The sequence below is a fragment of the Salvelinus namaycush genome, chromosome 11 (genome assembly GCF_016432855.1).
Source record: "Salvelinus namaycush isolate Seneca chromosome 11, SaNama_1.0, whole genome shotgun sequence".
Classification (NCBI taxonomy): domain Eukaryota; kingdom Metazoa; phylum Chordata; class Actinopteri; order Salmoniformes; family Salmonidae; genus Salvelinus; species Salvelinus namaycush.
The window spans coordinates 42,142,335-42,170,112 of NC_052317.1; the positions used below are offsets into that span (position 1 = coordinate 42,142,335).

The 27,778-nt window shown below is 42.5% G+C and overlaps 1 protein-coding gene across 1 annotated transcript in view; it reads left to right on the forward strand.

Annotated features, from left to right (window-relative positions):
• Positions 1-12,938: 12,938 nt before the first annotated feature.
• Positions 12,939-27,778, forward strand: part of LOC120055424 (1-phosphatidylinositol 4,5-bisphosphate phosphodiesterase delta-1-like) — a 40,289-nt gene continuing 25,449 nt past the window's right edge. Inside the window, exons 1-2 of the mRNA XM_039003287.1 lie at positions 12,939-13,974; positions 22,897-23,094. Of these exons, the coding sequence (XP_038859215.1) occupies positions 12,939-13,974; positions 22,897-23,094 (1,234 nt within the window). The remainder of the gene's footprint in view (positions 13,975-22,896; positions 23,095-27,778) is intronic.

Consider the following 27,778-nt stretch of genomic DNA (forward strand, 5'->3'; position numbering starts at 1 on the left):
TGAATGAACTACAGGACAAAGTACAAACCCTTCAACCCAAAAAGGCCTGTGGTGTTGATGGTATCCTAAATTAAATGATAAAACATACGGACCACAAATTCCAATTGACTATACTTAAACGCTTTAACATCATCCTCAGCTCTGGCATCTTCCCCAATATTTGGAACCAAGGACTGATCACCGCAATACAAAAGACAGATTTGACCCAATAACTACTATGGGATATGGATCAACAGAAACCTTGGGAAATCTTCTACATTATCATTAACAGCAGACGTGTACATTTCCTCAGTGAAAACAATGTACTGAGAAAATGTCAAATTGTCTTTTTACCAAGTTACCATACGACAGACCACGTAATCACTAATTGATTAACAAACCAAAACAAAGGAAAAATCTTCTCATGCTTTGTTCATTTCAAATTGAGACTCTGCATACAGAATTCTGCAAAAACATCCTCTGTGTACCATGTAAAACACCAAATAATGCATGCAGAGCAGAATTAGGCCAATAACCGCTAATTATCAAAATCCAGAAAAGATCCGTTAAATTCTACAACCACCTAAACGGAAGTGATTCCCAAACCTTCCATAACAAAGCAATCACCTACAGAGAGATTAAGAGTCCCCTAAGCAAACTGGTCTTGGGGCTCTGTTCACAAACACAAACAGAAACCACCGAGCCCCAGGACAGCAACAGCAACACAATTAGACCCAACCAAATCATGAGAAAACAAAAAATAATTACTTGACACATTGGAAAGAATCAACAAAAAAACAGACCAAATTAGAATGCTATTTGGCCGTAAACAGATAGTACACAGTGGTAGAATACCTGAGCACTGTGACTGACCCAAACTTAAAGAAAGCTTTGATTATGTACAGGCTCAGTGAGCATAGCCTTGCTATTGAGAAAGGCCGCCGTAGGCAGACACACTCCCCACAAAATGAGGTGGAAACTGAGCTGCACTTCCTAACCTCCTGCAAGATTTATGCTCATATTAGAGAAACATATTTCCCTGAGATTACACAGATCCACAAAGAATTTGAAAACAAATCCCGTTTTGATAAACTCCCATATCTACTGGGTGAAATACCACAGTGTGCCATCACAGCAGCAAGATTTGTGACCTGTTGCCACAAGAAAAGGGCAACCAGTGAAGTACAAACAACATTGTAAATACAACCCATATTTATGTTAATTTATTTACCCTTTTGTACTTTAACTATTTGCACATCGTTACAACACTGGACATAGCCATAATATGACACTTTAAATGTCTCTATTCCTTTGAACTTTTTGTGAGTGTAATGTTTACTGTTCATTTTTGATTGTTTATTTCACTTTTGTTTATTATCTATTTCACCTGCTTTGGCAGTGTAAACATATGTTTCCCATGCCAATGAAGCCCTTGAATTGAATTGATAGATTATTTTATTAGTCACATGCACAGGGTCGCAGATGTAATAGCAGGGTACTGTGAAATTGTTAAACTCGGAGCTCCAATAGTGCAGGTCAAAGAGAAGTGAATGAAACAATATATATTTTTTAAACGTCTGTGGTCGAAGTCCGGGGTCAAATGCAAAAGTGTCCGATAAACTGGCAATTTTTGCCAGTATATTTTCAGCAAGTATGTTCCATCAGGATTCTGCAATCATAAATACAACCTTGACCCAGAGTAAGAACATTTATATTTCTTGAAAATTGCCTCTTCTATGGGTCTATGCATAGAGTTTCTAAGCCCAGAGGCGCAATATCGCAAAACTTTCGGGAACGCTTGTGAAACAGACCAAGCAGACCAGGCCAGGGTTTGAGAAGTCAGAGAGAGGTGCATTTTTCGAAATAATGTCTTAAGTAGGTGAACATGTTATTACTGCAACTTCGTGAAAGTGACAAACTGAAACGTTTTCATTTTCGTAAAAAAAATGCTTTAAATCGAAGGAGTGACATTAATTTTTGACGGCCTACACATGCGCAGTTCGGCTTGAGATGACCATTAGACTTGATTATATATTTCTGCGCATGAGCTTAGCTAGCCAACGTCGCGAGGACATCGCCTACACTCTACAAAGAATGGAGTATCCTTTAGGGTTTCTTCAAATTGAAACTGTGGGGGAACCCCTTTAAATTCTTCGAAGAACCCTTTAAAACGGTTTGTCAAATGTGCTCTGCATAACACACCAATACTAATTGACATATCTTTGTATGCCTCCTCGTCTGTATATTTGCAGACACAGACACAAAAGAGAGCAGTTCAGTCATCTGCACCCAATACAGCTATCCTTCAACATGTTCTTATAGCCTACATATTCTTAACTCTTTGTTGATTGATATCCATTGAATTGTGTCCATTTTCTGTTTTTAGAAAGATTTGCACAAATATGAAAAGACAGATGGTTTCATTATAAAACCAGTGGTGTAAAGTACTTAAGTAAAACATACTTTAAAGTACCACTTAAGTAGTTTTTGGGGGTATCTGTACTTTACTATTTTTATGTTTGACAACTAAGGAGGTTCCTTGTTTAATTAACCCCACCTCCAATGAGGTTCTTGGAAGAACCTTTTTGGGGGCCATTTTTAGTGCCCCCCAAAAAGTTATTCAAAGAACTTTGAGGATCTCAGAAGAACCCTTGTTGAACCCCTCATTTTTATTAGAGTTACACGTGTGATAGAAGCATTTCCTTTCTGTCTTCATACTGTAAGGTCTTTGGTCTAAGGATCTAAACGTGGGCCACAGGCCATGAATTTACAACGTTTCCCCACAAGAGGGCGCACCACACTCAATATCTGGCTCTAGGGAAGGGGGTTTTCACTAGTTACCACAGCCACAAAGTAACATTGAAACTGTATGAAAACAAAAATGTGCTTTTTGATCTTCATTTAAGGTTAGGATTAGGCATGAGGCTAGCAGTGTGTGTTAAGGTTAGGTTTAAAATCTGAAGAAAAAAAATATATTGTAGAAATAGGCGAGGGTTAACCATAATTATGACCTTGTGACTGTGGTAACTAGTGAATACCCTGGGGAACGTAATCATATACATGTCCAGTTTCATGAGGTTGTTGTGTAAACAATATGCAACAGTTATTTTATACAAGCAACAGTTCCAGAACACAATGGCCTTGTGTTAGGGTGAAGTCATAACAGGAGTCTATGAAATGCATAACATCACAGTTCAACACAGAACAGAGCATAACACTTGAAGTGACAACAGCTAAGACAAATTCTGCAACAACAAGGTGAAGCATGATGCTAATTCTAAGAAAAAGACTACAGATAGTGTGGCTAAACAGAATATTCCCAGGCATCAGCACAAGACTTCCAGACAGACTAAAAAGGTGCCATCAAGTCCTAACGTGTAAAACGTGTTTTTTCCCCCCGTTAGTTTCATGTAGGAATAAATTTATTTATGAGGAAGTAGGAGAGAACACCTATTTTAAAAATAGGAGTACACTTAACACAATGGTGTAAGCCTAAATGACGAGTCAATTACTCTTGAGTCTGAGTTTTCCCCAAGTAAGTATTCAAAACCTAAAATATTATGAGGATTATCTCAAAACAAGATCTATGAGTGAGAGGATCTTGGAGAGCAGCAACGTTCCTGAGGTTTGTGGGTAAGCCAACGAGAGGTCACATGTTTCTATGGCGCACCAGTCCAAGAGGAAGAAACCACATGGAAAAGGTGGTAAGCAGATCATTTTTTTTATCACAAATTCAAATGAATTTATGGTGTTATAGGTTTCAAAGTAGATAGTTATACATGAACGTGCATCCTTGTAACTGTGCAGGCTGCTATAGTCAAAATGTTTCCCGAGGTAAGTTGAGCCGATGGCCACAATGCCCCATACAATGATGATTAGATTTAGTCAGTTTTATGAATAACATGGATAGTATTTTTGTGAGCCATATGAACTCAAGGACAACAACCACCCGAGTCACTGCCTGTTCACCCCGCTACCATCCAGACGGCGAGGTCAGTACAGGTGCATTAAAGCTGGGACAGAGAGACTAAAAAACAGCTTCTATCTCAAGGCCATCAGAGTGTTTAACAGCCGTCACTAACACAGAAAGGCTGCTGCCTACATACAGACTTGAAATCATTGGCCACTTTAATAATATGATCACTAGTCACTTTAATAATGACACTTTAATAATGTTTACATATCTTGCATTACTCATCTCATATGTATATACTGTATTTTATACCATCTATTTCACCTTGCCTATGCCGCTCTGTCATTGCTCAACTGACATATCTATATTTACATGTATATACTATATTTACATGTATATATTCTTATTCCATTCCTTTACTTAGATTTGTGTGTATGAGGTATTTGTTGTGGAATTGTTAGATTACATGTTAGATATTACTGCACTGTCGGAACTAGAAGCACAAGCATTTCACTACACTCACATTAACATCTACTAACAATGTGTATGTGACCAATACAATTTGATTTGATTCGAACTCGAGATAGTGCATTTTATTCTTACAGAGCAGATATCATCATGCCTTGTGTATACAAATGTAAAACAAGCATGGGTCTAACCATGGTAGTGACAGCAGTGACAGAGCAGCCAAGGAAGTGACAGAAGGGAAGAAGTCCATTTGAGCAGCAGCAAGGGATGAACAAATAGAGTGAATGACACTGAAGAGGTACAATGACTCATAAGACAACTAACATGTGCCTGTGTGAAGAGAGGCTATGATACACTCTTAGAAAAAAAGGCTTCCAAAAGCATTCTTTGGCTGTTCCCATAGGAGAACTCTTTTTTTGGTTCCAGGTAGAACCTTTTTTGGTTTCAGGTAGAGCCCTTTTGGGTTCCATGTAAATCCCTCTGTGGAAAGGGTTCTACATGGAACCCAAAAGGGTTCTACCTTGAACCAAAAATTGTTATTTAAAGGGATCTCATTTTTGGGACAGAGGAAGAACCCTTTTATGGTTCTACGTAGATAGCACCTTTTTTTACTAAGACATGGAGTCTGAGCTTGCTAAACAAGAATCTCACAGTTTCATAAGCTTAGTAGCCTCAAACACAGAGAACTTGCCTACAAATTGGCACATCAAAATAACATCCCTGTCCCAGACAGCTGGTCAAGAAATGGAAGGGTAAGTGATAATGAACAGAGAGATTTATATCTGAATGTAGGCATACATTGAAGTTATACAATGTACCACATCCCCATTCCATGAATGAATCTTTGACCTACAAGCACCAACACCCACTGTCACAAGACACCATCACCCACTTACCCCAAGGCTGCTCATACCGGGGGGTATGCTGAATGTAAAAACACCTCAACTTACCCCATACCCGGGGGGTAGGCTGAATGTAAAAACACCTCAACTTACCCCATACCCGGGGGGTAGGCTGAATGTAAAAACACCTCAACTTACCCCATACCCGGGGGGTAGGCTGAATGTAAAAACACCGCAACTTACCCCATACCTGGGGGGTAGGCTGAATGTAAATACACCTCAACTTACCCCATACCCGGGGGGTAGGCTGAATGTAAAAACACCTCAACTTACCCCATACCCGGGGGGTAGGCTGAATGTAAAAACACCTCAACTTACCCCATACCGGGGAGTAGGCTGAATGTAAAAACACCTCAACTTACCCCATACCCGGGGGGTAGGCTGAATGTAAAAACCCTCAACTTACCCCATACCCGGGGGGTAGGCTGAATGTAAAAACACCTCAACTTACCCCATACCCGGGGGGTAGGCTGAATGTAAAACCCCTCAACTTACCCCATACCCGGGGGGTAGGCTGAATGTAAAAAGCACCTCAACTTACCCCATACCGGGGAGTATGCTGAATGTAAAAACACCGCAACTTACCCCATACCCGGGGGATAGGCTGAATGTAAAAACACCGCAACTTACCCCATACCCGGGGGGTAGGCTGAATGTAAAAACACCTCAACTTACCCCATACCTGGGGGGTAGGCTGAATGTAAATACACCTCAACTTACCCCATACCCGGGGGGTAGGCTGAATGTAAATACACCTCAACTTACCCCATACCCGGGGGGTAGGCTGAATGTAAATACACCTCAACTTACCCCATACCCGGGGGGTATGCTGAATGTAAAAACACCTCAACTTACCCCATACCCGGGGGGTATGCTGAATGTAAAAACACCGCAACTTACCCCATACCCGGGGGGTAGGCTGAATGTAAAAACACCTCAACTTACCCCATACCCGGGGGGTAGGCTGAATGTAAAAACACCGCAACTTACCCCATACCGGGGGGGTAGGCTGAATATAAAAACACCTCAACATACCCCACTCTCCCCTATTTGATCTAATATTCTATGTTACAAATGTTTTAGGGAAATGGTATCTTCACGGTTATGGGATGAGTATCTTGGATGTTTTTCATATGAACAATTCAGTTAAATGCATAACAAAGAAGACAGACAGTATATTACTGTAGCACTGCTTTCTAAACAATGTTAAACATGTGGTAACCCTTAACTTGAAGGGTATCTAGGCTACAGAAGGACTTCATAACCCATACATAACACATTCATAACCCATACATAACACATATATAACCCATACATAACACATTCATAACCCATACATAACACATTCATAACCCATACATAACACATTCATAACCCATACGTAACCCATACATAACCCATACGTAACCCATACATAACACATTCATAACCCATACATAACACATGCATAACCCATACGTAACCCATACATAACACATTCATAACCCATACATAACACATGCATAACCCATACGTAACCCATACATAACACATACATAACACATTCATAAGCAGTCCATGTGTATTTCATGAATGCATTGTATGTATTCCGCTGATATAGTTTAACTGAGTATTATTTTTTTTTATTTAACTAAAGGTTAAATGACGGCCTACCCCGGCCTAAACCCTAACCTGACTATGACCTACTGTAGACAGAGGAAACACCAGAGGCGGTGAAACCCAACTCTGATAAACATGAGAGCTAATAAAAGGCTATGTCTGGAGATGATTGGTTTAAAGATGTATTATGAATGGTATGAATGTGGTTGTTATCGTTTCATCTTGCCATAAGGCGGTTTTGAAAAGCACAGACTTTTAACGAAATACAATTTGACATGGCAAACTTAAGCAATACGAAACAACAATAATGCTACAGTGCCTTCAGAAAGTGTTCACACCCCTTGAATTTTTTCCACATTTTGTAGTGTTACGGCTGGAATGTAAAATGTATTAAATTGAGATTTTGGGTCACTGGCCTACACACAATAACCCATACATAACACATTCATAACCCATAAATAACACATTCATAACCCATACATAACACATTCATAACACACAATAACCCATAATGTCAAAGTGTAATTATGTTTGTAGACATTTTATCCAAAGTATAAGTATTCAACCTCCTTGGTTATGGCAAGCCTAAATAAGTTCAGGAGTAAAACTGTGCTTAACACATCACATAATAAGTTGCATGGACTCACTCTGTGTGCAATAATGATGTTGAACTAGTCTCTGTATCCCACACATACAATTATCTGTAAGGTCCCTCAGTCGAGTAGTGGATTTCAAACACAGATCCAACCACAGAGACCAGGGAGGTTTTCCAATGCCTTGCAAAGAATGGCACGTATTGGTAGATGGTGACGTTATGAATGACACTTTGGATGGTGTATCAATACACCTAGTCACTACAAAGATACAGGCGTCCTTCCTAACTCAGTTGCCAGAGATGAAGGAAACAGCTCATGGATTTCATCATGAGGTCAATGGTGACATTAAAACAGTTACAGACTTTAATGGCTGTGATAGGAGAAAATTGAGGATGGATCAACAACATTGTAGTTACTCCACAATACTAACCTAATTGACAGAGTGAAAAGAAGGAAGCCTGTACAGAATAAAAATATAATAAAGAAATTAACGTTATGTTTGGGGCAAATTCAACACAACACATCACTGAGTACCTGTAATGGTAGCCTTCCCTCTCTTCACGAGAAGAGAGGGTGTAACAGGGATCGGACCAAGAGGCAGCATAGTTGGTGCTCAACATATTTAATGAAGACGATAAACAGTGAACACTCAACAATTACAAAATAACAAAATGTGGCAAACCGATACAGTCCTAGCTGGTGCAGACAAAACACAGAGACAGGAAACAACCACCCACAAAATCCCAACACAAAACAAGCCACCTATATATGATTCCCAATCAGAGACAACACAAAACATCTGCCTCTGATTGAGAACCATATTAGGCCAAACATAGAAACAGACAAACTAGACACACAACATAGAATGCCCACCCAGCTCACGTCCTGACCAACACTAAAACAAGCACAACACACAAGAACTATGGTCAGAACGTGACAGTACCAGTCTTCATATTTTTAAGCATGGTGGTAGCTGCATCATGTTATCAGTATGCTTGTCATTGTGAAGGACTAGGGATTTGTTTTATGATAAAAGAAATGGAATAGAGGTAAGCACAGGCAAAATCCTAGAGGAAAACCTGGTTCAGTCTGATTTCCAATAGACACTGTGATGACAAATTCACCATTCAGCAGGACAATAACCTAAATCACAAGGCCAAATATGGAGTTGCCTACCAAGATGACATTGAATGTTCCTGAGTTGCCTAGTCAATCAATCAATCAATCAAATGTATTTATAAAGCCCTTTTTACATCAGCTGATGTCACAAAGTGCTGTACAGAAACCCAGCCTAAAACCCCAAACAGCAAGCAATGCAGATGTAGAAGCACGGTGGCTAGGAAAAACTCCCTAGAAAGGCTGGAATCTAGGAAGAAACCTAGAGAGGAACCAGGCTCTGAGGGGTGGTCAGTCCTCTTCAGTCTGTGCCGGGTGGAGATTATAACAGAACGTGGCCAAGATGTTCAAACGTTCATAGATGACCAGTAGGGTCAGATAATAATAATCACAGTGGTTGTAGAGGGTGCAACAGGTCAGAACCTCAGGAGTAAATGTCAGTTGGCTTTTCATAGCCGATCATTCAGAGTTAGAGACAGCAGGTGCGGTAGAGAGAGAGTCCAAAACAGCAGGTCCGGGACAAGGTAGCACGTCCAATGAACAGGTCAGTGTTCCATAGCCGCAGGCAGAACAGTTGAAACTGGAGCAGCAGCATGACCAGGTGGACTGAGGACAGCAAGGAGTCATCAGGCCAGGTAATCCTGAGGCATGGTGCTAGGGCTCAGGTCCTCTGAGAGAAGAGAGAGAGAAAGAGAGAGAAGAAGAAAGAGAAAGAGAGAGAAAATTGGAGGGAGCATACTTAAATTCACACAGGACATCGGATAAGACAGGAGAAATCCTCCAGATATAACAGACTGACCCTAGCCCCCCAACACATAAACTATTGCAGCATAAATACCGGAGGCTGAGACAAGAGGGGTCGGGAGACACTGTGGCCCTGTCCGACGATACCCCTGGACAGGGCCAAACAGGCAGGATATAACCCCACCCACTTTACCAAAGCACAGCCCCCACACCACTAGAGGGATATCAACAGAACCCCAACCTACCACCCTGAGACAAGGTCGAGTATAGCCCACGAAGATCTCCCCCATGGCACGAACCCGAGGGGGGCGCCAACCCAGACAGGAAGATCACGTCAGTGACTCAAGCCACTCAAGTGACGCACCCCTCCTAGGGACGGCATGGAAGAGCACCAGTAAGCCAGTGACTCAGCCCCAGTAATAGGGTTAGAGACAGAGAATCCCAGTGGTAAGAGGGGAACCGGCCAGGCAGAGACAGCAAGCTGTCCTTGAAATATGTTCATCAAAAGAGAGATCAGGGTGGTGATTCTAACATGTATTGACTCAGGAGGTTGAATACTTCTAGTCTTAGTTATATCTAGAGTTCCATATCTACAGGTGTAGGATCTTCATTTGAGCCAGTTTGCTACAGCAGGAAAATAGCCCTGCAGCAACAGGAAACGTGAATTATTATGTGGATTTTAATTAATTTACATTTTTGATAAATTTTTTGTAAGGGAAAATCAAGTCTGAAATCTATTTTAGATTCAGGTTCAATCAAGTCTATTTTTAAACCTCAAATACACTCCTGCAACAGGGTGATCAAATTAAGATCCTACATTTGTATGGGGATGCCTCTTCACCCTTCCCAGAAGTGAGGCCCTGTCCCTGTGTAAAAGCCCACTAATCCCTGTGTGTTAATGATCCCTGTGCCCTGCTGACTGAGCGCCGCCCGGGGGTAAGCCTGGCCTGAAAGGGAAGTGCTGAGGGCCACAAGCTCCCCCGGCATCCAGCCGGCAACCTGCCTCTCCATCACTATTGTCGGGAGAAACTGGATTGGGGGCAGGGCCCGGCTCTAAAATAACTTTTTCATTGGTAGCAGTGCATGATGCTCTAACCTTTAGTTAGGAGCACCACCAGTACTCTAACCTTTAGTTAGGAGCACCACCAGTACTCTAACCTTTAGTTAGGAGCACCACCAGTACTCTAACCTTTAGTTAGGAGCACCACCAGTACTCTAACCTTTAGTTAGGAGCACCACCAGTACTCTAACCTTTAGTTAGGAGCACCACCAGTACTCTAACCTTTAGTTAGGAGCACCACCAGTACTCTAACCTTCAGTTAGGAGCACCACTAGTGCAGGAACACCAGTAAAAGAGAGTTGGCCTATATGAATCAACCTTTAAAGCACATCTCCTGGAGTAGCCTTTTTCTTTCATCCAGTGCCATCTTTAACCATACACGTCGAGTTGTTAGCCAGATGGATAACTTGACCAGGGGTCAGGGGTCAATGGTCCAAATCAAGTTAAGTGTGATGTGGATGCACTGTCTTTTTTTGGTTAACCATCTGCCAACATCCATGACGGCGGCAGGTAGCCTAGTGGTTAAGGGTGTTGGACCAGTAACCAAAAGGTTGCTAGTTTGAATCCCCGAGCCGACTAGGTGGAAAAAGCTGTCGACGTGCCCTTGAGCAAGGCACTTAACACTAATTGCTCATGTAAATCACTCTGGATAAGAGCGTCTGCTAAATGACAAATATGTTTAAAATATATATATATATGGCCCAGGCTTTGAATGCAGAGTATAGTAGAAGATAGGTACATTAATACTGTTTGTCCTGCAGTTTCTATACATTCCCTTGCTCTCACCACAGACCAATAAACATGATATCATTACATACCATTGGTTAAAATGTATCCTGTTTGGACAAAAGATAAAAACACTGAGCTAACCTCTATTCTTTAAACTGGACCATAACAACAGGCAGTAAGTAGATCCTTATGAAATACTTTACTAGGCTGTTACCTGCTCCACCTTTCCTATTGTTTAAACATTCTTTCAAACGGTTGCCAGCCACTGTAGCCAGGGAGGATATTAGCCTCAGGTTATGCTTTGAGACCGGTTCTGGCTTCTTTCAGGTCAAGATGTCTGTGATTGGTAAGAGAACGCGAGCCTCCGATAATTCCCATTGGAAATGGGTCAGAGGGCCAGCACTTGTCTTAGAGATTGTTAGTGATTCTGGGAACAGATAATCATTTGTCAATCATTTGTCATCTGTGACATTCTGAGTAGGTAGGCTACATTTACAGTTACACTGACTGCCCAACCCAACCTATGGCTCAGCTTAAGTTATTATTTTACTGATCCATCTACATTGATACATTTTGAATATAAATAGGACGGTGACACTACAGAATTTGTTCACAATGAAGTCACTCTGAAGTATGTTATGTATTTAGCATTGACTTCACACGAAAATGATATCGTAAGGAGTAACCCAAAACTGGTCCATGATGCCAGTGACATCACTCGTTGACAGCAGGCGGGGAGGAGTGGCATTTCAATCTTCCACAAGAAAAGTTAACTGCCCTCAGAACTAGCCTTACTTTGTTCATGTTTTTGAGGATGTTATATTGTACTCTTTGAAATAAGAAAAACAATGATTTTAGGCTATCCGAGGCACGCGTAACTACGCACACGGCAGAGAGCGGGAGAAAAAAAGTGTCCTTCGGAGGACTGAGGACAGAGAGGACGGATGACTTTCCCTGGTACTATCATAGACACAAGAAAATTTGACATAATGGAAACAAATGGGATCAACGGGAAACACGGTAAAAGCTACAGAAACTTTGTTGGTTTTATTATGAATCAAATCATTTATTGATCAAGACGTTTTAAAAAAGGTTTCATGTTGTCATCTGAAGCCACATGAATAGGATATGTTTGATTTGTTTTGATTTGTTTTCGTTGTTTTACTCATTTAAATGTACAACTGTTGATTGTGATTGTCACGCTCTGACCTTAGATATCTCTGTTTTCTTTATATTTTGGTTAGGTCAGGGTGTGACGAGGGTGGGTATGCTAGTTTTTGTATTGTCTAGGGTTTTTGTATGTCTAGGGGTTTTGTAGGTCTAGGTAATTTGTATGTCTATGGTGGCCTGATATGGTTCCCAATCAGAGGCAGCTGTTTATCGTTGTCTCTGATTGGGGATCATATTTAGGTAGCCATTTTCCCTTTTGTGTTCGTGGGTTCTTGTTCTATGTTAAGTTGCCTGTTCTGCGCTATTCATATTAGCTTCACGGTTCGTTTCGTTAGTTTGTTCAGTGTTCATTATTTTAATAAATATAGAATGTACGCATACCACGCTGCGCCTTGGTCTCATTCGTATGACGAACGTGACAGTGATGGTCTTGACCAACAACATTCCAATTAGTTTACGACAGGTATATAATTACTGGAATCGCTATTATGCTGTTAGTCATAATGGTTACTCATAGGGTAATATAATACACAGCCATAACCTACATGAATCAACACCAATTATGTATCAATAACCAGCTTCAGCAGTCTATATGTATGTATGCACTGTATGTATGTGTCTCAGTCAATCCAACTGCTCTCATCTAAATCAAATAGATACATATGTTCCATGGGGATAAGTTCCATGTGGATATGTTCCATGAGGATACGTTTCATGTGGATATGTTCCATGAGGATACGTTTCATGGGGATAAGTTTCATGGGGATAAGTTCCATGGGGATAAGTTCCATGGGGATAAGTTCCATGGGGATAAGTTCCAAGAGGATACGTTTCATGGGGATAAGTTCCATGGGGATATGTTCTATGGGGATAAGTTCCATGGGGATAAGTTCCAAGAGGATACGTTTCATGGGGATAAGTTCCATGGGGATATGTTCCATGAGGATATGTTTCATGGGGATATGTTCTATGGGGATAAATTCCATGGGGATATGTTCTATGGGGATAAGTTCCATGTGGATAAGTTCCATGGGGATAAGTTCCATGGGGATATGTTCCATGGGGATAAGTTCCATGGGGATAAGTTCCATGGAGATAAGTTCCATGGAGATAAGTTCCATGAGGATAAGTACCATGGGGATAAGTTTCATGGGGATAAGTTCCATGGGGATATGTTCCATGGGGATATGTTCCATGGGGATAAGTTCCATGGGGATATGTTCCATGGGGATAAGTTCCATGGAGATAAGTTTCATGTGGATAAGTTCCATGGGGATATGTTCCATGGGGATAAGTTCCATGGGAATAAGTTCCATGGGGATAAGCTCCATGGGGATAAGTTCCATGGGGATAAGTTCCATGGAGAAAAGTTCCATGGGAATAAGTTCCATGGGGATAAGTTCCATGGGGATATGTTCTATGGGAATACGTTCCATGGGGATATGTTCCATGAGGATACGTTTCATGGGGATAAGTTCCATGGGGATATGTTCCATGAGGATACGTTTCATGGGGATATGTTCTATGGGGATAAGTTCCATGGGGATAAGTTCCATGGGGATATGTTCCATGGAGAAAAGTTCCATGGGGATAAGCTCCATGGGGATAAGCTCCATGGAGATAAGTTCCATGGGGATAAGTTCCATGGGGATAAGTTCCATGGGGATAAGTTCCATGGGGATAAGTTCCATGGGCTGGGTATGAAATGTGAACGTCATCATCCCCCATATTCTTTACCAACTGCCCACACAACAACACTAAAGCAACGTTTCTCTGAGGGCACACTTGGATTTGAAAAAAGATATGTCTGAGGTTTTGGTTTAATTGCATTCCACCTGTAGTCAAATGGTGTGGCCTTCGTCTGGACCGTCTAGACTCTATGCCCTATATTCAATCCAGTCCATGGACCCTTAGCCCCTATCCCCTACTACTGGGCACTTCTGTTTGACCCTCAGCCCCTACTGCTGGGCACCTCTGTTTGATACCTAGCCCCCACTGCTGGGCACCTCTGTTTGATACCTAGCCCCCACTGCTGGGCACCTCTGTTTGATACCTAGCCCCTACTGCTGGGCACCTCTGTTTGATACCTAGCCCCTACTGCTGGGCACCTCTGTTTGATACCTAGCCCCCACTGCTGGGCACCTCTGTTTGATACCTAGCCCCCACTGCTGGGCACCTCTGTCTGATACCTAGCCCCTACTGCTGGGCACCTCTGTTTGATACCTAACCCCTACTGCTGGGCACCTCTGTTTGATACCTAGCCCCCACTGCTGGGCACCTCTGTTTGATACCTAGCCCCCACTGCTGGGTACTTCTGTTTGACCCCTAGCCCCTATCCTCTACTACTGGGCACTTCTGTCGGTCTGAATTGGATAGGTGTATCCATAGCCTTATCTAAATATAAGGATAGGAAAGTGGCTATAGGAGAGTGGCTATAGGAGAGTGGCTATACAACAGGGGCTATAGGAGAGTGGCTATAGGATAGGGGCTAGGGGACAGCGGCTATAGGACAGCAGCTGTAGGATCGTTTTATAGGTTTTATAGTGTGTGTTCGGTCTTCGGTCTGTTGCGTGTAGAATATCCTAGCCTATTCATGGCACCAATATCTTTTAGGGCCAGTCTTGTGATCACGGGGTAGCCTACTCTTCGTTTTGGCCTCATGTGAAATTACAGAAGGCTATCGGTAGCCTGTATCCTTACGCTTTTCAGACGTATTGGGATGTGGCCCCTTGAAAGCGTCTCCGCTACGGTATGTTTGATTGTCTGTTAGGGTAGGCTACACTACGGTTTTTCAAAAGCCAACACGAAACCTTGTCTGGCGACATGAACGGACATTTAACTTGTCTGTAAAGGAATGCCTTTTATGAAGAGGGACTAAAATCCATCACTAGGCAACCAGAACTGCCAATCAAATAATCTCAAACTGCTGCGCGCAGACCATTCTCCTAAAAAAGTACTTTAATGTTTGTCAAATACCGTTTAGTTGAAATAAAACACATCTAGCTACCATACAATAAAAAACTGCATAAAAAACATAGCAGCACATCAATCAACGACGTTTATTGTTGTCAGAGAATAAATACATAACATTTTACACCGGAGCAGAATTCTACTGTCTGAAAAGGTACAGACCTGATGAGACACTTTTTTGTTTTTTATTGTCTGAAAAGTTATCAATTGTCGCTATAGACATTACTGTAGCTGCGTTCTATGTCTGTACGGGGTGGTAGTAGATAACTGAATTGCCCGGCTCCTGCGGTCAAACATAGGTAATATGTTCTTCATTGTAAATTAAGTGACATTTTATGATTTGTTCTTATCGTTTTAGCGGAAAACCGAGAGAGAAAAAATGGCCTTTTAAATGTTAAGAAAAATGGTCCGTTTGCCACATCCCTAGTATAGGATAGTGGCTATAGGATAGTGGTTAGTGGTCCATTTTGAATTCAGCTGAGCTAGGAAATGCAGACAGTTGAGAGTGAAGCGAACCAATCCCCTTCTAGCTAAATATCTAGCCTAAATCTTGTTTGTCTCAGTCTGAATCATTATGTGGCTCACTTTCTGGTTTCCATAGGATACTCACCATACTCCCCATTCAGTGGTATGTTGTTTACAGTAGCTGCTGGCAGGGTTTTAACTTCATTTTGCACAAAACAATAAGATATTTCATAACTGTAAGGAGATGACAAAATACCCTGCAATGATGGAGGTTATATCATTTTCATACAATCTAGCCTTTTGGGGGCCCTACGTGAAATTTGATTGGGAGGCCCCCCACCTCGCGGCAAAATATTTTAGTGCTGCAATTCTAACTCTGGTAAATTGAGACCCAACTGAGTCCGTTTATGCCTGGAACCGGCCCTGCACACAATGTCTTCTAGAATCTCACCACAAGAGGGCAGCCTAGTCTCATTATCAATATCATCCAAGTACAGCTGTCTCAGGCAAAGTAAGGTAAGGTAGGCAGGCTATCCATAATGAAAATAATCACATAGTATGACTCCTATAAATAGTAAGCCATCATTCATGATATTGATCATAAACATTTACATTTGGATATTGTATTTTTTAAATGTATGTTATGAATGATGGCATAGGGGCTACTTAGTATACTAGTTTAAGTCACGACACTTTGGTTAAAATGATGCTGATTTAAACCGAGCATAACCATCTAATAGCACATGCAGCCAGTATCAGGTCAGTAACACAGTGGCATTTTTTTATTGTGATTTTTTTTATTTATTCTAGTGTACTGTACACGCAGTGAAAACGCGAAAACACGTAACAGGTGCTTTCTCCTTGCCGTAACCAGCTCTTGCCTATCGCTTTACTGAGGAGTGGAGTTGACTGTAAAATGATTAGTGAACTTTTACCTTTGAGTAGTACACGCCCTTTAAGAAAGATCCTTTCAAAACGCCAAGCAGGAATAGTATTCTCGCAGACAAGACATTTTTGTTTTGTAACAACGGATACTATTTGTAAGGAATTTAAGTCACAATGCAGTGCATACAAAGGCAGCCCAAACGCACCAGATCCGAGGAATTACTTCATAATGAAAAAAGCAAGAAGGTTACGCGTTTAAATGTGAAACTGTTGGGTAAGTTTACTTATCTAACCCACGGGAACACCTGTGATATTGTAAGATGTTGCGTCGACCATTTGACAGCTGTTTCTACCTGCGACTGTAGCCAATATATACTGTGACACATTATCACTAGGTCACCTAATAGGCATAGCACTTCCAATGACTGTATGGGGGCAGTAGTACCTGGGATCAGCTGGCATGACTTTCAAACACCTTTCTATCATTTGCCACAAACGTAAAAAGGCTCAGATTATTTAACATTCAAAAGCACTATCCCTACACTATCTAAATTCAATAGCACTCTTTCCATACTCCCTACAGTTATATAGTATTGTAGCGACCCTGGTGTAAATGTGCGGATATCGACTCTGCCACTGAAAACATGGTTTTGTGGCACGGTCGATTTACGCGGGGCTATGGTGGTTGAGGGATGGTTGGTTGATGATGGTTGAGGGCTCAGGCCGCACTCCCTGCCTGTTTTTATTATGGATTCGTCCAGGCTGTTATGTTTATGTTTTGCATGTTACTGTTTAATAATACATTACAAAAAACAAGCTCAAGTGGCGGAAGTCGATACCCGCGATTATACACCAGGGTCGCTACAGTATTTATAAAGATTATATAGCTCACGCTTCTGATGAGGCCACACAAAAATGCTTAATAACTAATGATTAGTAAATTGTTTATAAGGACCTATAATACACATATTATGGTTGGATTAAATGATTAATAAATGACAAATGCTTTATTTCGTGGCGTTATTATAAAGTGCCCCAGATAGTTTATACTTCCATGTGGTTATTATGGAATACAAACTGTCAACTTCAGTGACAATTATATCTATTTAGTTAAACTTGGTGTGTCTGGGGGCATGATGTGGAGTAACCTAAACAAACCTAAAGCAACTAAAATCGTGAAGATTTGATCACTGGAAGCTCCCTATAACCATTTTGAATTAGGTTAGGGGACAGACTGGTCCAACTCGAGGTGTCATGAATAAAATGCCCCCCCCCCCCCCCAACATTAAATATTATCATATGACCCTCCCCTTGTACTGTATAGAATTAACCCAAAATAATGTTTACGACCAAAAAGAACTATAGCAACCTTGTGTTTATTTAACTAGGCAAGTCAGTTAAGAACAAATTATTTTTTGCAATGATAACCTAGGAACAGTGGGTTAACGTCCTTGTTCAGGGGCAAAACGACAGATTTTTACCTTGTCAGCTTGGGGATTCGATCTAGCAACCTTTCAGGTTACTGGCCCAACGCTCTAACCACTAGGCTACCTGCCGCCCCTCCGCTCTAACCACTAGACTACCTGCCGCCCCTCCACTCTAACCACTAGGCTACCTGCCGCCCCTCCGCTCTAACCACTAGACTACCTGCCGCCCCTCCACTCTAACCACTAGGCTACCTGCCGCCCCTCCACTCTAACCACTAGACTACCTGCCGCCCCTCCACTCTAACCACTAGGCTACCTGCCGCCCCTCCGCTCTAACCACTAGACTACCTGCCGCCCCTCCACTCTAACCACTAGGCTACCTGCCGCCCCTCCGCTCTAACCACTAGACTACCTGCCGCCCCTCCACTCTAACCACTAGACTACCTGCCGCCCCTCCACTCTAACCACTAGACTACCTGCCGCCCCTCCACTCTAACTACTAGGCTACCTGCCGCACCTCCGCTCTAACCACTAGACTACCTGCCGCCCCTCCGCTCTAACCACTAGGCTACCTGCCGCCCCTCCGCTCTAACCACTAGACTACCTGCCGCCCCTCCACTCTAACCACTAGACTACCTGCCGCCCCTCCGCTCTAACCACTAGACTACCTGCCGCCCCTCCACTCTAACCACTAGACTACCTGCTGCCCCAGCAATGTTTATAAACGTTTATATAACGACTTTGCCACTTCAGCATGCTTTTGTGGCACAGTCGATGCCACACAGGGCTAAGGGCCAGAAGGTTAAGGGTTCACCGACCACCACAGACGAGCTCACTCTCCCTGCCTGTTTCATTACTCTACAATCAGAGCCGGCTGCAGACAATGATCAGCTAAGGGGAAATCAGATTTTAAAAATGTTGATGCCATATTTATAATTATATAAAATATATGCAACGAATTCTCCACCAACAGGTTACTATGCCAATGCACCACACAACCAATAAACAAAGCATAGCGACATCAGGCACCCCAATATCATGGTTAGTGTTTTCAACACTACAATAAACAGACGATGTCAATGTTGACAAACAGAAAATACCACCCTCCCTACCAATATCAAAGGCTTGTCTTGACAATCTCAGAATTTCATTAAACATTTTGGTGTTTTGTAACAGATGCCTCTTTCCATTCATCAATTGGTCGCTGCACAGTTTGGATTGATTGATTGATGGATTTGATTTGTCAGTAGAAAAAAACAAACATATGTGACCGACCGCCTTCATTCAGTCTTATGTAGCAAAATTTGAAATGTTTTTTTTTTTACGTTGGATAAAAGCAGATACACAGAGCTACAGAATGGTTTATCATACACTGCATTTGAGGAACAATGGGAAAATAATTCTGCTTTGAAAGTTGATAAACTTGTAACTTAACTTTTGAGAAAATTTCCTTTTGCTTTTGGTACCTACTGGAGAGCTCTTCTTTGTCTACACCCATTCAGCTAGCTAGCTAACAGTACACATTCACTTGAAATGAAAAGACTTTATGTCAAAATTAGAAACGTGTAATATCTGAAAACGTAGCTAGCTAGACTATCTTACCCGTGGTCTGAAATCGGAGTAGATAGCCAGAGCGAATTTACCAGCTATGTCTATCAACAGTTGTCGCAGTGACTTTCTATTGAAATGGATACCTGCATAGTGGCGTTTTTTGTTAAGACATGTAGCTAGCTAGCTAGTTAAACAATGAACCATAATCCCAACTCACGACAATACTACCCTGCATGAATCTGCAGGTAGCTAACCAACCAGGTTCAATGTTAGCTAGCTAACATTAGGCTATAACTAGCCAAACAAATAGCAGTGGTGGAAAAAGTACACAATTTTCATACTTGAGTAAAAGTAAAGAAAAGGACTCAAGTAGAAGGGAAAGGCATCCAGCAGATACTACTTAAATAAAAGTATTTTGGTTTTAAATGCATCAAAAAGTAGAACTATATATCATTTAACATTTCTGTCACGCCTGCTCCCGCTCCCCTTCAGGCTGCCCATCATTACGCACACCTGTCACCATCTGTAATGAACACGATGGGAGACGGAGAGCTGGTTTCAAGCGCAGGGCGCAGCAGGTGTTTATTTGTAAATGATCACAGGAGGAGGCTGGTAGCTGGGTCCAGGGGCAGGCAGAATGTCATACACAGGAGGAGGCTGGTAGCTGGGTCCAGGGGCAGGCAGAAGGTCATACACAGGAGGAGGCAGGTAGCTGGGTCCAGGGGCAGGCAGAAGGTCATACACAGGGGGTCCAAAAAGGCAACAGTACAGGCAGGGAAAAGGCTAGTAACGTCATCCGGGAGATCAGGCAATAGGTTGATAACAGGCTGAAGTACAGGCAGGTAATAGGTAAAATGCATCGTTAGTGAGGCAGGCAAAACTATCATACACAGGGGGATTAAATTACGGGAAAAACCGAGCTCTGAATAGAAGTGTGTCACAAAGCAAACAATACCTCACAATGATGGGGTGCAAAGAACTGAACTAAATAGTGTGTGATAATGACATACAGGTGTGTGAACAGGTTATCAGAATTCAGGTGATTGGGATCTGGAGAGTGAGCTGCGTTCAAACCTTGTTTGAGAGTGTGAGTTGGAAGTAGACGTTACATCATCATTACGCGGATCACCGCAATATTGGACTCACCTGGACCCCTTCACTTTGTTGATTTCCCCTTCAATATCTGTCTGTTCCTCAGTTTGTACCCCGTGTCAGCATTGATGGCGTTATGTTTTCCCCTGTCCAGAAGCTGTCCTTGTTTGTTTCTTGTCCATTAAATGATCACTTCGTGTACTTGTTTCTCGTCTCCCAGCGTCGGTCCTCACAATTTCTTATTGTGATAAATAAAGGGGGCATATAAGCATTTATAAGCATACAATGAAAGCTCTTACAATATTCAATGACTACATTTCTCTAAAACAGGTTATAGACCAAATTATTAAGGTGAGGCACATGGGCTACTAACATCTTACTACACAACATACACTTAGTATTACTTTCTTAACTACAGTATACACATCTCCCTGGCATATTACATCATTTATGCAGCAGCATACAATACATTTTTGGACTCACCTTGTTGTGCTGTGCTCACTTGAACAGGAAGGTGGGGTGGTGGTGCCTCGTGGGTAAATTTTGTCATCAAAGTCTGGCATTCTCTGGATTTATGGTGCTTTACAACATTGGAACACAGGATTGATGGTTGCTGATAATGGACCTCTGTACGCCTATGTAGATATTCCATTAAAAAATCTGACGTTTCCAGCTACAATGGCCATTACAACATTAACAATGTCTACACTGTATTTCTGATCAATTTGATGTTATTTTAATGGACAAAAAATCAGCTTTTCTTTCAAAAACAAAGAACTTTCTAAGTGACCCCAAACTTTTGAACGGTAGTGTATATTTTTTTTACATTGTTTGAAAACTGATATGTGACACAGTAATGGCAAAATAACATGCAAAACAGGCAAGCCCCCCCCCCCCCCCCCCCCATTATGTGACTTGTTTCAGGAAACTAAGCGTATCTCGCACGTAACTACTTCACAGGAGAGGCATTTGAACGTAAACATTTATGTTTGATCAAAATAAAAACCACCCTCCCCTCCCTTGTGTCAATAAAAACCATCCTCCCTCCCCTGTGGCCAATAAAAACCACCCTCCCCTCCCCTGTGTCAATAAAAACCATCCTCCCTCCCCTGTGGCCAATAAAAACCACCCTCCCCTCCCCTGTGGCCAATAAAAACCACCCTCCCCTCCCCTGTGGCCAATAAAAACCATCCTCCCTCCCCTGTGGCCAATAAAAACCACCCTCCCCTCCCCTGTGGCCAATAAAAACCATCCTCCCTCCCCTGTGGCCAATAAAAACCATCCTCCCTCCCCTGTGGCCAATAAAAACCACCCTCCCCTCCCCTGTGGCCAATAAAAACCATCCTCCCTCCCCTGTGGCCAATAAAAACCACCCTCCCCTCCCCTGTGGCCAATAAAAACCACCTTCCCCTCCCCTGTGGCCAATAAAAACCACCCTCCCCTCCCCTGTGGCCAATAAAAACCACCCTCCCTCCCCTGTGGCCAATAAAAACCATCCTCCCCTCCCCTGTGGCCAATAAAAACCACCCTCCCCTCCCCTGTGGCCAATAAAAACCACCCTCCCTCCCCTGTGGCCAATAAAAACCACCCTCCCCTCCCCTGTGGCCAAATAAAACCACCCTCCCTCCCCTGTGGCCAATAAAAACCACCCTCCCCTCCCCTGTGGCCAATAAAAACCACCCTCCCCTCCCCTGTGGCCAATAAAAACCATCCTCCCTCCCCTGTGGCCAATAAAAACCACCCTCCCCTCCCCTGTGGCCAATAAAAACCACCCTCCCCTCCCCTGTGGCCAATAAAAACCACCCTCCCCTCCCCTGTGGCCAATAAAAACCACCCTCCCCTCCCCTGTGGCCAATAAAAACCACCTTCCCCTCCCCTGTGGCCAATAAAAACCACCTTCCCCCCCCCCGTGGCCAATAAAAACCACCTTCCCCTCCCCTGTGGCCAATAAAAACCACCTTCCCCTCCCCTGTGGCCAATAAAAACCACCCTCCCCTCCCCTGTGGCCAACCTTCCCTTATTTTGGACCACCCCTCTCACCCAGTAAATTTCGATCTGTCCCTTATAGGCTACATTATTTATTTATTCTTTTTTTATTGATTAAGACTTTTTTTATTAAGTCTTCTTCTTACAGTTTCACTTTATTGTCTTCATAGTCTGTATTTTATATCTTTCCATCCTGAGGGAGACGTGAACCTCCAATAATAACCTGCCTTTATTGCCTCTACAGTAGCTACTATCCTCCTGACACCGTCTCTCCCGTCCTCAGGTATGGAGGGGGACACAGACCTCCAGTTCCTGCTGGTGGGTGGAGACCTTCTGAAGGTGAGATCTTCCTCCTGGAAGAAGACCCGCTTCTACAAGCTACAGGAAGACTGCCAGACCATGTGGCACGAGTCCAAGAAGACCTTCAAGTCCAACCAGACCTGTGAGTGCTTGTCCGTGAAAACCACCATGGTGGAAATCCGTCCACAATGTGTGTATGACTGTCCATCTCCCCGACCGTCTGTCTCTCTAGTGTTGGGGGTGTGGTGGATAGGAGTTTGTTGACTCTCTGTTCTGATTTCACTGTTCTTCTATGATGTCCATTGGGAGATGGGGTGGATTTAGGAGGTTAATAAACGGGGGTTTCATCTCAGGGGGAACACTTAGATCGACACTCAGCTTTAACATTGCAGATAGGTTGTAGCTTCCATCAATGTAATTGTCTGCATCACTTCCAATCCCCCATATATATTTTTTGCAAATATATATAGTATATACATATACACACATATACAGTACCAGTCAAAAGTTTGGACACACCTACTCATTCAAGGGTTTTTCTTTAATTTTTACTATTTTCTACATTGTAGAATAATAGTGAAGACATCAAAACTATGAAATAAAACATATGGAATCATGTAGTAACCAAAAAAGTGTTTAACAAATCAAAATATATTTTAGATTTTAGATTCTTCAAAGTAGCAACCCATTGCCTTGATGAAAGCTTTGCACACTCTTGGCATTCTCTCAACCAGCTTTACCTGGACTGCTTTTCCAACAGTCTTGAAGGAGTTCCCACATATGCTGAGCACTTGTTGGCTGCTTTTCCTTCACTCTGCGGTCCAACTAATCCCAAACCATCTCAATTGGGTTGAGGTCAGGTGATTGTGGAGGCCAGGTCATCTGATGCAGCACTCCATCACTCTCCTTCTTGGTCAAATAGCCCTTACACAGCCTGGAGGTGTGTTGGATCATTGTCCTGTTGAAAAACAAATTATAGTCCCACTAAGCCCAAACCAGATGGGATGGCGTATTGCAGCAGAATGCTGTGGTTGTCATGCTGGTTAAGTATGCCTTGAATTCTAAATAAATCACTGACAGTGTCACCAGCCAAGCACCCCCACAGCATCACACTCCTCCTCCATGCTTCAGGATGGGAACCACACAACGGTGGTTTTGGACTCAACAGACCAAAGGACAGATTTCCACCAGTCTAATGTCCATTGCCTGAGTTTCTTGGCCCAGGCAAGTCTCTTCTTCTTATTGGTGTCCTTTAGTAGTGGTTTCTTTGCAGCAATTCGACCATGAACACCTGATTCACGCAGTCTCTTCTGAACAGTTGATGTTGAGATATGTCTATTACTTGAAGTCTGTGAAGCATTTATTTGAGCTACAATCTGAGGTGCAGTTAACTCTAATGAACTTATCCTCAGAAAGATAACTCTGGGTCTTCCTTTCCTGTGGCAGTCCTCATGAGAGCCAGTTTCCTCATAGAGCTTGATGGTTTTTGTGACTGCACTTGAAGAAACTTTCATGACCTTCATGTCTTAAAGTAACGATGGAATGTCATTTCTCTTTGCTTAATTGAGCTGTTCTTGACATAATATGGACTTGGTCTTTTACCAAATAGGGCTATCTTCTGTATACCACCTCTTCCTTGTCACAAGACAACTGATTGGCTCAAACGCATTACATTAAGAATGAAAGAAATTCCACAAATTAACTTTTAACAAGGCACAACTGTTAATTGAAATGAATTCCAGGTGACTACCTCATGAAGCTGGTTGAGAGAATGCCAAGAGTGTGCAAAGCTGTCTTCATCACCTTGAAGAATCTGAAATATAAAATATATACCTTTTTTGGTTACTACATGATTCCATATGTGTTATTTCATAGTTTAAATGTCTTTACTATTATTCTACAATGTAGAAAATAGTAAATACATACATACATACATACATACATACATACATACATACATACATACATACATACATACATACATACATACATACATACATATAAATACATACATACATACATACTCATACATATGTATTTAAAAATATATATTTTCCTTTATTACTTTCTAACCCTACCACCCCTCCCCTATTTAACCCCTGCTTGTGAACATGGGAGTCGTACTACGGCTAGAGGCAGAGATGGTCAATTAGTCGGTGCACCAGTGATGCAGTGCATGGCCTTGTCATTGTCTGTCTCATAGCCACACCTGTGTCAGCCAGGTAGGTCCTTATCTCGCTGAGCCCTGAGGCTGAGGTAGTTCTCAGGTAGTTCTCAGGAAGGCTAACTATCTGTAAATGGCCTCATCTACGACTGAGTTACTGTATCAGAAGAGCTGTGGGATTGACCAAGCCCATTCCACACACAGGCCCTGCAATTACCTTAAGGTGAAACCTATCTCCCGAGTGGCGCAGTGGTCTAAGGCACTGCATCTCAGTGCTAGAGGCGTCACTACAGACACTGGTTCAATTCCAGGCTGTATCACAACCGGCCGTGATTGGGAGTCCCATAGGGCGGCGCACAATTGGCCCAGCGTCGTCAGGGTTAGGGTTTGGCCGGGGTAGGCCGTCATTGTAAATAAGAATTTGTCCTTAACTGATTTGCCTAGTTAAATACAGGTAAAATAAATCTAGTCCTCTCAGATCTACAGGAGTGGTTGGGGTAGGGAATGTTTTAGAATCCAGTATCCTCTACCTCCAAAAGAACCAGTATCCTCTACCTCCAAAAGAACCAGTATCCTCTACCTCCAAAAGCACCGGTATCCTCTACCTCCAAAATCACCTCCAAAAGAACCAGTATCCTCTACCTTTACACTCAGTAGGTCTCTCAGATAAAAATCTTTTAAAAACTATTATATTTTTCTGTTATGGTAATCACTGCAATATGTACAGGTATCTAATCTGGCATTAATTTAGATAAACGAAAAATGTGGATAGTTTTTTATTTATTTTATTTAGGCCGCTAGAATTAAATACGTACACTATATGTACTTGACATGATTTGATATTTCATTCAGCGTCATGATGTCACCTTTTTATGGGTTAAATCTTTAGGTTCACAGACCATAAAAGTCTGTCAACACAGATAGTTTGATAATAACTATGGTGATAAGAGTTTATTGCTTTCTTAGTCTCTCTTAGCACGGACAGGTCTCTAAGTCAGAGAGAAATTAGTGTTTTCATTGGATAAGCTGTTTTTGTTTTTTTTTACAAAAAAGGAGATAAAGAAAGAATTTGAAGGCATTTTGTTTGGGATTTCAAGGGTCTAAATAATTTTTTGTTGTTGTATTTTATCTTTTATATACTTTTGAAATGATGTGTTTTTTTTTGTTTTTTTGTCAATTCTGTAATCTTGAGTGGAAATTTCCAGAGCTGGTTTATGAGTATTTGTATAGTCTATTATATTTTATGACACAAAGCAAAGTTCACTTGAATGCAGAACATACACAGAAGACTACGGAAAACAAAAGCCTCACTCAATTTAGTATCCAAAGTACACAAAAAAACTTCCCCCAAGTAGTAGTCTATCAACACAGGACTAGTATAATGTACTTCCTGGTTCTAGGGAACGCCAAACCTTAACTGTCTTCTGCACGTTTTCCTATGTGGCTTCCTGTTTATGCAAATTATCTTTTATCTCTCTTTTTCTCTGTGAGTGCTTTAATAATAATAATACATGGGACTTATGGAGTGCTTTTTAATAGACCCAAAGTTTAAAAAAAATATGAATAAAATAAAAACAGTAGTCAAAACAAAACAACATCAGACTATCAAAACATGAAAAAAGAGAGGGGTGGGTCAAGGAAGGGAAAGAGTGAGATGTACCAGTGTTTGTAGAGGAGAGGGTTGGGATTAGGATACAAACCCAGTTTAGGGTAAGAGGCGGGATTGGGGTTAGGATACAAACCCAGTTTAGGGTAAGAGGCGGGATTGGGGTTAGAATACAGACCCGGTTTAGGGTAAGAGGCGGGATAGGGGTTAGGATACAGACCTGGTTTCGGGTAAGAGGCGGGATTGGGGTTAGAATATAGACCCGGTTTAGGGTAAGAGGCGGGATTGGGGTTAGGATACAAACCCAGTTTAGGGTAAGAGGCGGGATTGAGGTTAGGATACAAACCCAGTTTAGGGTAAGAGGCGGGATTGAGGTTAGGATACAAACCCAGTTTAGGGTAAGAGGCGGGATTGAGGTTAGGATACAAACCCGGTTTAGGGTAAGGGGTAGGTTAAGGGTTTAGGTTAGGTGGTGCTCAGTGTGGTGGAGAGAGGAGAATCTTTATAGTGTATTGCATTGCTTGTGTGTGTGTGTGTGTGGGGGGGGGGGGGGGGGGGGGAGGGGGCTTGTCAAAGAGTTAGGGCTTTAGGGGGGACAGAAAGATGAGGGAGGGAGTTCCAGAGCCTAGGATCAACCCTGGAGAAGGCCCTGTCGCTGAAACTCTGAAGCAACCCCGGAGAAGGCCCTGTCGCTGAAACTCTGGAGCAACCCTGGAGAAGGCCCTGTCGCTGAAACTCTGAAGCAACCCCGGAGAAGGCCCTGTCGCTGAAACTCTGGAGCAACCCTGGAGAAGGCCCTGTCACTGAAACTCTGGAGCAACCCTGGAGAAGGCCCTGTCGCTGAAACTCTGAAGCAACCCTGGAGAAGGCCCTGTCGCTGAAACTCTGAAGCAACCCTGGAGAAGGCCCTGTCGCTGAAACTCTGGAGCAACCCCAGAGAAGGCCCTGTCGCTGAAACTCTGGAGCAACCCCGGAGAAGGCCCTGTCGCTGAAACTCTGGAGCAACCCTGGAGAAGGCCCTGTCGCTGAAACTCTGGAGCAACCCTGGAGAAGGCC